Genomic DNA, 15930 nt, shown 5'->3' with positions numbered 1-15930 from the left:
TCTACTATTTTCAAGGCTACTTTCTTCACCCTGCATGTGAACGATTACTTAATGTATTCAATAAAAACTTGGAAAATACACTTATCTGTGTTATTCAGATTGTTTATCTATACACTCTAAAAAAAGCTGGGTTAAATACAACCCAGTGCTGGGTAAAATAGGGACAACCCCAGCCGCTGGGTTAAACCAACCCAATTGCTGGGTTTGTCCCTATTTTACCCAGCACTGGGTTGTATTTAACCCATAATTTTTTAGAGTGTAATTGGTAGAAAAAGACTGCATTTTATGAATAATCAATGCAGAAATTTTTAACATTTTAAAGGGTTTACAAACTTATTCTTGCCACAGGCCTGAAAAACTAAAGACTTTGAAGAAACTGTGTGACTCTAGACTTTACCAAAGACACAAACACATCAAAGACAGAAAGAGACTCTGTATTCTGTTAGACTTTGTGAAGAACAAACTGTGTCTGAACATTAACCTTTTATGTGTACCCTTTTACAAGATTTCCCCCAAAGCCAACTCTATTAGACAGCCATGTCAATAGTCAGTCTTTTCATGGGAAAGACTTTCTCCTTGTCCAACTGCAAAGAAAATGTTCAATTCAAAACTAAAACTCAATATCATTCTGCATGATTTCTGTATATAGATCACCTATGTTGGTTGCAAATGAATAGGGGAATAAACTTACACATAATAACTTATTTATTACTGCTTGTCCTCTGTAAAGTCGTGGTCCTTGGAAAACCTTTGTGTCTATATAAGAGAAAGTACAACAACCTCCTCCACCTCTGCCATTGAAATTTAGCTTGAGCTCGCTTCATTCCAAATAAGGAAAAGAAGGAGGAGAAGAAATTGCGTACAAACCTCATTGGTTCTCGCATGGACCTTCTATTTAAATATGCAAACGTAACAACATTTTTGAGAACTAGGTAATGTTTAGACGCTGTGTGTGCACCACATTTTGACATCAATCCTTTAATGTGCATTGTAACCGCAAGGTTGACCTTTTTTTGTGATCAAATTACTGTAATTAAAACTCGCCAAACCCCATTTTTGGCCATTTGTCCTTATACCCCTCATTGGCCCTGTCCCAAATTGAACACTTCATGTGAACTTGCGGTCTTACGACTTACAATCAGGGCCGTTTCTAGCCAATTTTCTAATGAATGAGTACCAGTAATAAGACCTAACTATCTAATGAATAAGTACTAGAATCTTTTAAAAAGTACTAGTATAAAGAATAAGCAGTAGTAGTCAACAAATAAGTACTAGTACCTAATGGAATAGATAGCTGAAAAAATGAGTAGTAGCATGAAAATAGAGGTGCCCCGGGGTAAAAGGCGCCTTTGATATTATTTTCATCTAAACCACTAGATGGCACAAAAACGTGGCGTAGCACTTTCCAAAACATCAGTTTTTCAAGATGCACGTGTATATTTGTCTGATCTTTGACGTGATCGCGCTCAGCAGTGCAAAGTGCAAATATTTAATGTTTTTAAAAATGTTGTAGTTTTAAGTAGCAAATGAGAATCGCTAAAATTAATGCATATATTTTTTAATACTCTCAGAATCTTTACTTATTAAAACGATTGTGTTTCTGTATTTTAAAATATGTTTTATATTAACACATTTTAATGCCAGCATATTTATTGGGAAAAAAATGAGTACTTTTATTTTTCAAAATAAGCAGAAAATAGTACAAACTTTGCTAAAGTGATTGTTTTGAACAAGTATTAACTTAGACATTATTTAAAAAAAACCCATTATTTTAGCTGAAGTATTTGTATAAATACCGTGTGCCTTTTAGCCCATGCTGGTGAGCCTTTTACCCCGTGTGTGGGGTAAAAGGCCCCTCTTGCCACCTCATACATTTATAAAATTTTTAAACAAAATAAACAACTTGAATGATTCATTTTCACACAAAATCTGTTGCTCCATTAATGTTCAATACAACGTATATATTTTTTCTGCAATTATACATTTTTTCTTAAGGTGGGTCTTTAGCTCCGTTGTACCCTATATATATATATATATATAATTATTGTGATGGGGGGGCCCTGCCCCGGTCATAGCCCCAGGGCCCAGTGCGGTCTTAATGCGGCCCTGCTTACAATGGCCGCTGCGTGCACGTGTCCGTTAAGTCCACGAGACCGTAAATTTAGCGTTTAGAAGGGTGCTCGTGAGCGCCCCCTTTTCGGCTGTTATGCGCCCTCGATCCGCACCTCTGCCTTCTTTGTTCTTTACATTGACTATTTGGCTTTTACCTTACATTTTATATATATCACAAATATATTATTTATTATTTGTAATGTACTTTTTTAATTATTCATTTTAATAATTATTTGATTATGTTTATTGTTTTTATTATCATTATTTTGTTTTGATGTATTTGTTTATTTATTTTAAATTATTCGATTTCTATTAGTACATTTAATGTTGAAATTGTTTACAATGGATTTCTGTGTTATAATAAGAACAGGTTTTATATTTACAGTATATATATATATATATATAAAATGGGTATTGTTAACATTATACTGTCTGTAATGTTTTAATACAAAAAAAACAAAACAAAACAAACAAACTTAAACTTCAGTTGCACAAATGAAAAATTCCATTAATGCATCATACTTGCCAAGTTACCCTAAATGGGCAAGTCAACCGGCTGGTTGCCTAGTGTATCCGTTTACTGAATGGGTCATCTGGGAAAAAAAACATGAAAAGTTGCTCAGTGTTGTGTCAGGAACACAATTTTAAGTAAATAATTTTTTGCAAATGTATTTCTTAGCCTGACTGTTAAAGGGTTAAATAATGCAAATGTCAAACAAACTTTAGAAGTAAAACGTATAAGTTGTTGTGTGCGTCCATATCATGATAGACAGCTTAATGCGTGTTATTTTGTCGAAATGTTGCCTAAACAGGCAGCTCACTTGAGTCGTCAGTAATAGTCAGGCTCTAAACTCACCTGTGCGCATGCAAGTTTTCACCGAGGATGTTTCTCTTGAGGATATTCTTGGCCATAACACTTAACTTTACTTCTTCTGATTGTTTTTGTAACATTTTACACATTAGGCAATGTCACAGATTTTTGCAAAGAGTCGAGGCGCCTGACCCAACCAACAGTTCAGCTGTGACTGATGCAGAAGCAAATAGTGAGATCCTGAACCTCTTGGGACTCAGTCAACCCTTGTACTAGTTATGGACAAGCACAACTTTACGGCTCTGCCCCAGTGGAAATTTGATGATACATATTGATTGGATCCACAGTTTAAACAGAGTGTAAGTATAGTGGACAACAACAGTAACCAGAGAAAAGTTTGTGAACATCTAGCTAACTGAGGCTGAGATACAACCCGCTGAAAAGAAAACATATTAAACCATGATGATCATCATAACATAATTTGTTGTTGTTGTTGTACAAATGTGGCTACAATTAATAATGAATAAAAAACAAACTTAACCAACTTTTTTTTACAGATAAACATGTTTAACCAAAAAAAACCCACTGCATTATATTTGATATGTGAATTTCTAAGCCCTCAATTATCAACATGACCAACAGTTTTTTTTTCCAAATAAAAGGCCTTATAGTGCAATTCTAAAAAATGTGAATACCTTTTTTATTATTAGTAATATTTTATGATGAACATTTACTTGACTGAAACAACTTAGGCTTACTTTGTTTATGCATGTATCATAATTTTAATGAATTTAAAATGAAAGCATTTTAATGAAAGTTCTTACTCCATCCTCCATCCAGACTTTCTCAGATATGTGCGAAACAAGCTAAGGGCTGAAACTGCTATTCATATGCACACACCTATAAGTTACCTATATATACATGAATTTACATTTTCATTATTTGTTATTTATGCATTTAAATATTTACAGTATTTAAACACCTGGGTTTGTGTAGTTTTTATTTTTAATGATTATTCATTACATTTGATAATTTCCACTTTCTACACCCTGGCCTGCACTGTGAACGATTATTCAATAAAAGAACGAAACATACAATGCTTTTTGTGTTATTAGTTTAGTCAGTTTGTGTTTATCTATAATTGTTAAGAAAGATTTGAGATAATTTAGCAATGCAGATATTTTTAAAGGGTTCACAAACTTATTCTTTTCCCTGCCCTGGACACTAAAGACTTTGAAGAAACTGTGTGACTGGAATCATTAGACTCTTCCAAAGACACAAACACATCAAAAGCCACCAAAATGGTTCCGTCATGTAAAGCAATAACAGAAAGGAGTCTGATAACTCTACTACCCTTTTTCTCCTTAGACAATATGATTTCTTACGGGTGGAGGAAGGCAATGTCGCAGATTGTTTGCAGAGCGTTAAGGAGACTCAACCAACAACTAACAGTTCAGCTGTGACTGACACAGGAGCAAACACTACAATGTTTGTAGTGGGACTAAATCAAGATCCTCTTGGGACTAAATCAACCCTTTTACCAGTTCTGGACAAGCACAACTTTACCTCTCTGCCCCAGTGGAAATTTGATGACACATATCGGTTGGATCCACAGTTTAAACAGAGTGTAAGTATAGTGGACAACAACAGTAACCAGAGAAAAGTTTGTGAACATCTAGCTAACTGAGGCTGAGATACAACCCGCTGAAAAGAAAACATATTAAACCATGATGATCATCATAACATAATTTGTTGTTGTTGTTGTACAAATGTGGCTACAATTAATAATGAATAAAAAACAAACTTAACCAACTTTTTTTTACAGATAAACATGTTTAACCAAAAAAAACCCACTGCATTATATTTGATATGTGAATTTCTAAGCCCTCAATTATCAACATGACCAACAGTTTTTTTTTCCAAATAAAAGGCCTTATAGTGCAATTCTAAAAAATGTGAATACCTTTTTTATTATTAGTAATATTTTATGATGAACATTTACTTGACTGAAACAACTTAGGCTTACTTTGTTTATGCATGTATCATAATTTTAATGAATTTAAAATGAAAGCATTTTAATGAAAGTTCTTACTCCATCCTCCATCCAGACTTTCTCAGATATGTGCGAAACAAGCTAAGGGCTGAAACTGCTATTCATATGCACACACCTATAAGTTACCTATATATACATGAATTTACATTTTCATTATTTGTTATTTATGCATTTAAATATTTACAGTATTTAAACACCTGGGTTTGTGTAGTTTTTATTTTTAATGATTATTCATTACATTTGATAATTTCCACTTTCTACACCCTGGCCTGCACTGTGAACGATTATTCAATAAAAGAACGAAACATACAATGCTTTTTGTGTTATTAGTTTAGTCAGTTTGTGTTTATCTATAATTGTTAAGAAAGATTTGAGATAATTTAGCAATGCAGATATTTTTAAAGGGTTCACAAACTTATTCTTTTCCCTGCCCTGGACACTAAAGACTTTGAAGAAACTGTGTGACTGGAATCATTAGACTCTTCCAAAGACACAAACACATCAAAAGCAGAAGGAGGCTCTCTATTCTTTTACAGTCGTTGTGAAGAACAGACTGTGTTTGAACATTAATCTTTAATGTTTTACAAGATTTTTTCCCCCAAAAGCCAACTCTGTTACACAACCATGTCAAGAATTTATCTTTGTCCAATTCAAAATAATGAACTGAAATTCTGTATAATTTTCTGCATGATTTCTTTATATTTGGTTGAATAGGGGATTAAAATCCACACATAATCACTTATATATTAACACACCACTTGTCCTCTGTAAAGTCGTGGGCCTTGCCTTGGAAAACCTTAGCGTCTTTATCACCTCCGTTAGTGGAATCTGGCGCAATACACGCGAGTGTTTTTGACACACCTCAGCACACCTCTTCACTCCAAATAAGGAAAAGAAGGAGGAGCAGAAAATGTGCACAAACCTCATTGGTTCTCGCCTCTACCGCCTATTTAAATATGCAAAAATAAACGAGATGTGAGAACTAGGCAGACTGCGCGCGCTACTCTTATAAAACACCCAGCTTAAACAATGTAAAATGCCAAACGTAAGTTTTTTTTTTTAAAGGTGTGCGTTCATATCAGAGTGGACAGCCTAATGCCCATGTCCAAAAAATGTTGCCTAGATAGGCTGCTCACTTGAGGCCCAATCAAGCTGTAAGCTCACAGGTGCGCTCGCCAGGATGTTTCTCCTGAGGATATTCTTGGCCATATCCCTTATAACTTTACTTATGTTTATTTCTGTAACATTGTACAATGGAAACTGCACTCGGAAGGCACATTCGCGGTAAGGAACACACATTTACTAAATAGTTTGTTCAACTGATTTCTTCTACCAAAATGGTTCCGTCATGTAAAGCAATAACAGAAAGGAGTCTGATAACTCTACTACCCTTTTTCTCCTTAGACAATATGATTTCTTACGGGTGGAGGAAGGCAATGTCGCAGATTGTTTGCAGAGCGTTAAGGAGACTCAACCAACAACTAACAGTTCAGCTGTGACTGACACAGGAGCAAACACTACAATGTTTGTAGTGGGACTAAATCAAGATCCTCTTGGGACTAAATCAACCCTTTTACCAGTTCTGGACAAGCACAACTTTACCTCTCTGCCCCAGTGGAAATTTGATGACACATATCGGTTGGATCCACAGTTTAAACAGAGTGTAAGTATAGTGGACAACAACAACTAGAAAAAAATGTGTGAACATCCTGCTAATGTGGCTGACATGGCCTATGGAAGCCCGTTTCCGCCACTGAATAAAATAGGTAATTGCGACTTTTTATCTCACAATTCTGACTTTTTTTTTCTCAGAATTGTGAGATATAAACTCGCAATTGCGAGTTATAAAGTCAGAATTGTGAAATATAAACTCGCAATTCTGAGAACATAGTCTCTTTCCCCCCTCAAAATTGGACTTTAACTCGCAAGTGCGAGTTTATATCTCACAATTCTGTGAAAAAAAGTCAGAATTGTGAGATAAAAAGTCGCAATTACCTTTTATTTGTTATTCAGTGGCGGAAACGGGCTTCCATACATGGCTGATGTTTCCCTGCTGAAAAAGAAACGCATCTTAAACCAGCCTAATGGTTTTCTGGTTTTCCAGATTTCTGTTAACTGGTTTTATATCTCACAATTCTATAAAAAAAAGTCAGAATTGTGAGATAAAAAGTCGCAATTACCTTTTATTTGTTATTCAGTGGCGGAAACGGGCTTCCATACATGGCTGATGTTTCCCTGCTGAAAAAGAAACGCATCTTAAACCAGCCTAATGGTTTTCTGGTTTTCCAGATTTCTGTTAACTGGTTTTACAGGGGTTTTTCACTGTTGGTCATTTCCTCATTGATTAATTTTGGACTTTTTAAACAGGACAGACATATTTTTTTTTCGTTCTGTAAGCATGGGTGCAGTTAATAATAGATAAAAGCAAACTTAGCCAACTTATTTTTTTAGATAAACATAAAGCCTACTGCATCATGTTTGATACATGAAATTTTAGGACTCTAAATGATAAATATGATTACAAATTTGCTGAAAAACACAATCTACTACATGCCTTCTGATAGTTTTTATCTTTTGCAAGTAAAAGGCCTTTTAGTGTAATTCTAAAAATGTCCATATTCAAGTCATGGTGAATGTCTTTTTACAGCCTAATTTTAAATGATTTTTGCAAAGAAAATGTAAAAACTTTTGCATTGTTAGTAATATCTTAAAATTAACATTTATTGGACTGAGGCAACTTACTTAGCCACCCCCCCGTAGAAAACGATACAACCCCATTTTCAAAAATGGTGGGACGTTTTGTAAATTGTTAAAAAAAAATCTTTGATTTGGTAATTCTATTTAATTCTCTTTCTCATTTGTTAATCCTTATTTAAATGACTAAACTACAAAGAAAAGATTTACAATATTTTACTGGTCAACTTAATTATATTCAATTGTAAATTAAAATAAATTTTGATGGCTGCAACACATTCTAAAAAAGTTGAGACAGGTGAAATAAAAGTGAAATGTTTATAGAGTATCCAAGTTAAAACATTTTAAACATTCCACAATAAGCAGGTAAATTGGTGATGGGTGAGGGTATCTTGCTAAAAAGTAACAACTGTACCAAACAGCAGATTTTTGCTTAGTTTGGGCTCTGAATAAAATTGAAATACATTTTTTTCCCTCAAGCATGATCACCATATTCTCACTATATCATTCTACATGAGCCATAGAAGACTGATATGATACAAAACGTAAAACATTGCAAATTTTCAAACTGTTTTTCATTTGTCAGGCTTTACAGGGTTAAAGACATTTTCAATATGTTTTTCAGAAATGCATGGCGTCCTTGCGAAATTCCTCTAATCCCGTGTTTAAGGAGAAGTTTATTCCAAACATTCAGCTGTTTTTACAAAGTGATCATCTCAACATGAGTGAGTGGAACCGACTTTATCACTTCAACAACCCCTTTGGCTATATGGGACTAAATTACTCAGGTTTGTTTAATCCGAAAGCATAAATGTGATAATGTATATGGTTTATTAAGACATGGTTTTAGAACAATGCACTATTTTTCTTTTTTATAGCCACAAAAGCAGCTGTTGACACCATCCCTAAACTAACATCTACCCAGTTACTACAAGTACCCATAAGAGCGAAGGATGGCTGTATTCGCTGTGCTGTTGTTGGGACTGGCGGCATTCTCAATGGCTCCAGGCTAGGAAAGGAGATTGACTCTTCTGATTATGTGTTCAGGTAAACTGAAAAGTTATTATGTGTACATCAGGATATCTTGTCAAAGCTTTAACCTCTTAAAGTTGCAGAAGGAATCACATCACGCCTATCTTGCGTTCATTGCACTGGTTACCGATTAATTATCGCATCCAATTCAAAATTCTGCTATTCTTGTACAAAGCTCTAAACAACCTTGCTCCTCCATATCTCTACGAGTTGATTATAGTACACAATCCAGCTAGATCACTCAGATCACAGACTAAGCATCGGCTTTTGGTTCCCAGAGCTAGATTGAAATGCAGGGGTGACAGAGCCTTTGCTGTTGCTGGCCCCAAGCTATGGAACAATTTGCCATTATCCATCAGAATAGCTTCTTCAGTGTCTGAGTTTAAAAGTCTTTTAAAAACGTATCTTTTTTCCGATGCTTTCAATGTTTTGTGACTGTGGTTTTCTAATGACATGTTTACTCTATTGTGTGATTGGATCAATGTAACTGTGTACAGCACTTTGGTATACTAAGGTTGTTTTAAAGTGCTTTATAAATAAATTGAACATTGAACATTAAAGGGCTAATTCACCCAAAAATGAAAATTACCCCATCATTTACTCACCCTCAAGCCATCCTAGGTGTATATGACTTTCTACTTTCAGACAAATACAATCGGAGTTATATTAAAAAATGTCCAGTGAATAGGGGTCAAGATTTTGAAGCCGAAAAATAGTGCATCCATCCATCATAAAAAGTACTCGACATGGAGGATAATTTCAATATAAGCCAAGAGGAGACTGGTTTTTCTTGTAAGCAAAACTTGGTTCTCACGAGACTAGCATATTCTCACTGGAGCTTATGCTACGCCTGCATTGCATGTCATCTGCTGGAACGCCACTCTCGTGAATGTGGAAGCTAGAGATTACGATTTATAAAGTTTTAAATATGGATATTTTTCTTACACAAACTCATCAATTCACTTCAGAAGGCTTTTATTAACCCTCCAGAGCCATGTGGAGTACTTTTTTTATGATGGATTGATGCACTACTTTGGACTTCAAAATCTCAACCACCATTCACTGCAATTATATATCTTGAAAGAGCCAGGACAGTTTTAATGTTGCTCCGATTGTATTCGTCTGAAAGAATAAAGTCATATATACATACCAAGGATGGCTTAAGGGTGAGTAAATCATGGGGTAATTGTCATTTTTGGGTGATCCTTTCCTTTAATCACTTGTTTGTTTCTGTTAGGGTGAATGCAGCCATTATAGCAGGCCATGAGGAGGATGTTGGGAAAAGGACGTCCGTTTATGTGCACACAGCACATTCCTTAATCCAGTCCCTCATGGTACACAAAAAGAGAGGTTTCAAACAGATTCCTACTGACAAGGTGTGTCTATGCTATCACATGTTCCTATATGTGGGCTACTTTGGCTGAACCTCTGATAGTTTTTTTTTTTTTATGGAAGGACATTAAATATGTTCTAATCCCTGAGGGTCCAAGAGACTACAACTTTCTTGAGTCCCTTATGAAGAATAGAAAAATACCATCAGGAGCATATCGTGGACGAACGTAAGTCATCCTAACAGAAAAGTAATTATCAATCAATATTTGTGATCATGAACCAGTAGTGCAAAATATACAGCCCACTTGATCATTCCTTATGGCCCACAGGCCAAGAAACCGAAAAGTTGCCGAATTAACCACACAGAGTTGCAGTTACCAAACGAGAAGCTCCACACTGTTTTTTTGGAGTGTACATACACTGGCAGCTCCGAAGGCTGCTCAAAAATGCCACCGTGTGGCATTTTTACATAGGGTCTTTATCTTATTTTTAATTTAAATAAAATGTAGTTTTCTTACCGGCCAATGGTGATTCTGAAATAAACATGCCAGGATCCTACTGTTAGGGTTGTACTAATAGGGAAACTACTACTGTAACAAACACAACTTTTATGCACATGAGATTGCCAGATAAACAGAGCAGTCTTGTTTCGGTGTTCTTATTAATGTTGTGGTGATTTCAGAAGTTGGCTTCGCACATTCAATTTAACATCAAGTTAAAGACGGCGAACTTCATCATTCAATTTTAGACACTTAATGTATATTCTTGCTGCATCAGCGTAATAAATGCACAACCTTCAATGATTATGGATACACAGGTGTATCCTATGCGGAAGTCTTTCTTGTTGCAAAAACTGATACACATATAAATTCTCCTCCCCCTTCACATTTGGCATAATTTAAATTTATGTTTTACCTTCACAGTTTAAATAAACCTTACATCTCATATATTTCAACAGGGCATTTTGCTCTGATAGTAGTTATGCATGTCTTAAACTTTAACAATATAAGGCCAGATCCCATGAGTGCAGCTGATGATGCTTTGAAGTGACACTTGAGTGATCAAGAATATTCTAATATGCAAATGAGCTTTCCTTTGACTCCTCCGTCCTCTTTTTGTTTCCTTGCATCCTTCCCTCACATCATAAGGGGGGTGGAGAAACAAGGATGCACAAACAAGAAATGAGAAGCACCCTTAGATTCGTGTTTTTTCCCCCATTGTGCATCCGCTGTTGTCTTGTGGTTTTCCTTACAATTAGTTTCCTTAAAATTAATAATTGAAATTTCAGTGATGTTGTAAAATGATCACCACATCACAATGATCTGCCGTTGTATCAGTTTCATCCTCCAAGTTGTATGTTAGCTGTGGTAGCCTGTTTTGTCTTTCATTATGGGTGATGAATTGTTAAATTAAGTTTTAACTTTTCACTGTTCTTGGCCTGTCTGATATGATATTCTGTCCAATGTGGCTACCGACCCCAAATGAGTTCCCCACCCGTCATAAGCCAAAAATTAGAGCGATTAATAATTTTCACTTAACTATCTGCCTTGTGTTAGGCTGTTGTGGTATAAGTATACCTATTGTTGGAGTGAGTTATTATTTATTATTTTGAAGGCCAAGGAATTATTACAGCGGCCATTTTAATGAAACTTCTTACTACATCCTCCATCCAGACTTTCTCAGATATGTGCGTAACAGGTAAGAGCTGAAATTTCCATACACTCATATATTCAGTGCTTGAACTTATCAGTTCATTATTTGTTGATGGCCATGTCTTACATTTTTCATTTTAGGTTTCTTAAGGCAAAACAATTGAAAACAAAAAGATGGTGGCTAGTCAGGCCAACTAATGGAGCATTTACTCTTCTGCTGGCTATGCACACATGTGACATTGTAAGTGTTATTGTAGTAATAATAGTAATAATAATAATAGTTCAGATATCAGATAGTTCTGATTTTATCAGATGAACGGACACCTTATAGTTTTATAGTAATGCCATGTTTTTTTTCTGCATCCTGCAGGTGAGAGCCTATGGTTTTAGCACTGCTGACTATCAGAAATATCCAAACTACTACTATGACAACAAACACACTAAACTAGTGTTTTATGCTAATCATGATTATCGTTTGGAGATGAGAACCTGGAAGAAATGTTATGATGACAAATTTATCTGGATGTATTTGGGAAAATCTGATATCTAAACACAATCTGGGTTTCTTACAAGAAAATCATCATCTTTGAAATGACCCAAAACATTACTAGACAAAAAATGTGGTTGAGTCAGTGTTTTTTTTTTTTTCACAATCAGAAAGTGTAAATTGTTGCAAATGTGTTTTTTTTTTTTAAATAAAGTTTTGTATAGTTGTGTATTTATATTCTGGAATAAACTATTAATTATTGCATAGCAACTCTAGAAAAGAGAAGATTTACTCCATTTTTGGAAGACAAGGATTATGTTGCACACTGATATTATCAGTGTCTCTTTCCAAATAATTTCTGCATATTGTGACATTAAAGGACACAATCAGTAGATGCCAAATTAACAACTAGTTCAGGGGTGTCAAACTCAATTCCTGAAGGGCCAGAGCCCTTGAACGTTTTGTTCCAAATAATTCATTTTCAAATAAGCCTGAATGACTTGATTAGTTGGATCAGATGTGTGTAATTAGGGTGAAATCTCAACTTTGCAGGGCCCCGGCCCTCCAGGAATTGAGTTTGACGACCCTGAACTAGTTTATGGTTACCGCCAAGAGCTCTCAGGACATTACAGCAGTCCAGGCACCAGATGTCGCACTAACTTTAGAAACTACAACGAATTAACATGGGAGTCCCAGATGTTTTCCTTGACTATATTACCATCAACGAATATGAAGGACATTGTGAAATAACTGTTAAATTAGCATAGAATTAACACTTATGGTCTAAATTCAAGCTGTAAATATAACATGAAATGGTATAGACATCTTTGGAACATTACATCCAGCAATTTGAACGCACAGAGTATTTTATAGGAGATATTCGTCATTTCTGGAATTCTTTTTCTGGAATATAAGAGTCTTCACAGCGCACCTTTCAGGAAGAGAGAGCACTAGAGAGGCGTGTGACTGATCCGCGCGCGCTCACACACAGGTCACTTGTGTTGTGTCAAACACGTTCAAGTATGGCATTGCTCTTTTGCGATTTCCCGAACAGAAACGGAAAACAGAAACGGGATTATACTTATTGAACTTCGTCGGTTTCGTGGAATAAGTGGTTTTAAGCGTTTATATCGACCTGACTACGCATTGGTGAGTGTGATCCTACAGCTCTACACGACAAGTGCATTGCTTATTTACAATTTGATTTAATAACACATAGGGAAAGTTGTCATTAATGCTTAGGGTTATTTTCAACGTCTTATTATCCGTCCTGCTGTACTTTTCATAACAACCAAACGAGCTCTCAGGTTGTCTTAGAAGTGATTGGTTGCTTATTGTAAATAAAAATACAGATTCAAGATACCATGAGATGTTTTTTTTTTAAACAACCACAACAGCAGCAGCAAAGTTGCGTTTTATGTACAAATATTATGTTAAAGTGTATATGTCTGTATAGAGCCATGATAATACAGCATGTCTGTTTTTTCCCATAGGTTTCCTTGTGATGTTTCTGGCTGTAAAGGATGGCTTGCATTCAGTATATTCTCGCTGCTCAAGAGCAATCATCTACTTTATGTAGCATAGGACCATAAATTAAAAGCTCAGTGTGCTAAATGTATATACCATATGTGTAAAAGCAAACCAAAAAGTGATAAGGTAAACCAAAAGCCAAGTCCAAAGTTTAATGAACAGAGAGAATCATGACATTGTGAATCCAGATTATAACACGTTTCTGGAAGCTGGACGACAGCCATGGGCAAGGAGCAGGACCTTCTTCTGGCTGTGAAGAATGGAGACCTTCCTTTAGCTCATAAACTTCTGGCCAAGATCAAGACCAACCGAAACAGTAAGTAGGCTGCTTTTTTTTCTGGCATACCTATTTTTTTCTTTTGGCAGCGGCCATTTGAAAACATTATCAGCCACAGATCAGATTATACATCAATTAAGTATCTTCTGAAAGTTTCTGTTTCACATTTAAAATATTTAAAATGAGATGACCTGCAACCTGATACCCTGTACACTCATTCTTGAAAATGCTGTTCTTGTGTCCCAGAGTACACTTCAGGTGAAGAATTCATTTTCAAGCCCATAAATTGTTGATTCGACTTGCCTAGATGTTGTTGTGTCTAATATTAAGATTAACCGTCAGGGACTCATTTATTTAACATCTGAGCTGCAACAGCAGTGGCGATAACACTAGACTAATTGCTGAATCAGCCCTGTATGACACCAAACAACAGCTGCATCCAAACTGAACATGAAAAGACCATTAGCATCTCTTGACCATTCCAGTAATGTATGCACTTCACGTAAACACTAGATGTAAATAGGTACCTTCAGACATCAACTGCAGTTAGAATGGCACGTTAAAGCCTTTTTTGGGATTAAATCCAGTAGTCCGTCTACTCAGTAGGCGGTCAAGGGTCAGTTATTGGCCAAGTTGGTGCAGTGCACCTGCAGAGGATGTTTTCAGGATGGTCTGTAAGTCTTCCCCAAGCAGATGGAGACTACTTCAACTGGAGGCCAAACAGGGTCAGTTCATGCAAGATCAGACGGTCAGTGAGCTCCCCTGCATATCTGAAAGGTTATAGTCAATACGATTGTGGTCATATTCTGCTACAGGATATTGATGGCAGTGTGAAGTCTTTTTATATTAATATTAAATGTGTTTCTTGTCACACAATGCCATATCAATCTTAATCACTTTCATAAAGATGTGCCTTGGAGATTTTTGGGAGTGGGTTTGGTTTTACAAAACAAGGCAACACCAAGAAGTTCTCAGTAACTTTTTATTGCAAATTTTCCAAAAAGTGCCTCATTTACTTTAATTTCCCTAGTAAAACATTAATATATTTAAAATAAATGTATTTCTTACTGATATAAAAATTATAATTAAACTTTATTTATTCCTAATATAAAGCCTAAAACTGGTGTTAATGTCACTATTAATGATGATGATTGTATGATCTTTGAATAATGTCAATCTTTAAATGCAAGATATGTAAAGTGTACCTGAAGTATACAGTGGGGAAAATATTTATTTGATCCCCTGCTGATTTTGTAAGTTTGCCCACTTACAAAGAAATGAAGGGTCTGTAATTTTTATGGTAGGTTTATTTTAATGGATAGAGATAGCATATCAACCAAAACATCCAGAAAAAACACATTATATAAAGGTTAGAAATTGATTTGCATTTCAGTGAGGGAAATAAGCATTTGATCCCCTACCAACCAGCAAGAATTCTGGCTCCCACAGACTGGTTATGTGCCCATGTGGAACACAGATTAGTCCTGCCACTTTAAGAAGTTACTTCTAACGTCAGCTCCTTTGGTGTATAAGACGCCTGTCCACACAATCTGTATCTTCTATTCCAACCTCTCCCACCACCATGGGCAAGACCAAAGAGCTGTCAAAGGATGTCAGAGACAAGATTGTAGATCTGCACAAGGCTGGAATGGGCTACAAGACCATCAGCAAGAAGCTTGGTGAGAAGGAGACAACTGTTGGTGCGATTATTTGGAAATGGAAGAAATACAAAACAACCATCAATCGGCCTCGGTCTGGAGCTCCGTGCAAGATCTTGCCTCATGGGGTAAGATTCAGAGATTAGCCCCCCGAACTACACGGGAGGAGCTTATTAATGATCTTAAGGCAGATGGGATCACAGTCACCAAGCAAACCATTGGTAACACACTATGCCGCAATGGACTGAAATCCTGCAGCACCCGCAAGGTCCCCCTGCTCAAGAAGGCACAT

General features: G+C 35.9%; 2 protein-coding genes across 7 annotated transcripts in view; both read left to right on the top strand.

The window, feature by feature from the left end:
* The first annotated feature begins 5939 nt into the window (after nt 1–5939).
* On the top strand, nt 5940–12327 carry LOC107660869 (alpha-N-acetylgalactosaminide alpha-2,6-sialyltransferase 1-like). Of its 3 annotated transcripts, none has more exons than XM_016450307.1 (9): nt 5940–6253; nt 6380–6639; nt 8296–8458; nt 8549–8717; nt 9940–10078; nt 10158–10261; nt 11649–11732; nt 11828–11927; nt 12057–12327. In XM_016450307.1, the coding sequence occupies exons 1-9, from the start codon at nt 6157–6159 to the stop codon at nt 12234–12236; spliced, it is 1296 nt and encodes a 431-aa protein (XP_016305793.1). In that variant the 5' UTR covers nt 5940–6156; the 3' UTR covers nt 12237–12327. The 3 variants fall into 3 exon arrangements, with proteins under 3 accessions (XP_016305793.1, XP_016305791.1, XP_016305794.1); XM_016450305.1 differs by having other exon boundaries at nt 5940–6260; nt 6381–6639; nt 12057–12326; XM_016450308.1 differs by lacking the exons at nt 11649–11732; nt 11828–11927; nt 12057–12327 and adding an exon at nt 10364–10820 and having other exon boundaries at nt 5940–6260; nt 6381–6639.
* Nucleotides 12328–13173: 846 nt separating this feature from the next.
* Nucleotides 13174–15930, top strand: part of LOC107660851 (CASK interacting protein 2) — a 66188-nt gene continuing 63431 nt past the window's right edge. For all 4 annotated transcript variants that reach the window (XM_016450275.1, XM_016450277.1, XM_016450276.1 and 1 more), the window contains exons 1-2: nt 13174–13322; nt 13667–14019. In XM_016450275.1, coding sequence (XP_016305761.1) covers nt 13926–14019 — 94 coding nt within the window. In that variant the 5' untranslated portion in view covers nt 13174–13322; nt 13667–13925. The remainder of the gene's footprint in view (nt 13323–13666; nt 14020–15930) is intronic.

This window comes from Sinocyclocheilus anshuiensis, unplaced genomic scaffold, assembly GCF_001515605.1.
Source record: "Sinocyclocheilus anshuiensis isolate Anshui unplaced genomic scaffold, SAMN03320099.WGS_v1.1 scaffold2562, whole genome shotgun sequence".
Taxonomy (NCBI): domain Eukaryota; kingdom Metazoa; phylum Chordata; class Actinopteri; order Cypriniformes; family Cyprinidae; genus Sinocyclocheilus; species Sinocyclocheilus anshuiensis.
This window is presented reverse-complemented; position numbering and strand designations above follow the sequence as displayed.

Bases quoted from the DNA above. Each gene is read 5' to 3' on its own strand.
- LOC107660869 (XM_016450305.1), top strand. From the start codon at position 6,157: ATGTTTCTCCTGAGGATATTCTTGGCCATATCCCTTATAACTTTACTT. The intron at 8,459-8,548 runs GTTTGTTTAATC...TCTTTTTTATAG, and splicing joins TATGGGACTAAATTACTCAG to CCACAAAAGCAGCTGTTGAC. The intron at 11,928-12,056 runs GTAAGTGTTATT...TGCATCCTGCAG, and splicing joins CTATGCACACATGTGACATT to GTGAGAGCCTATGGTTTTAG.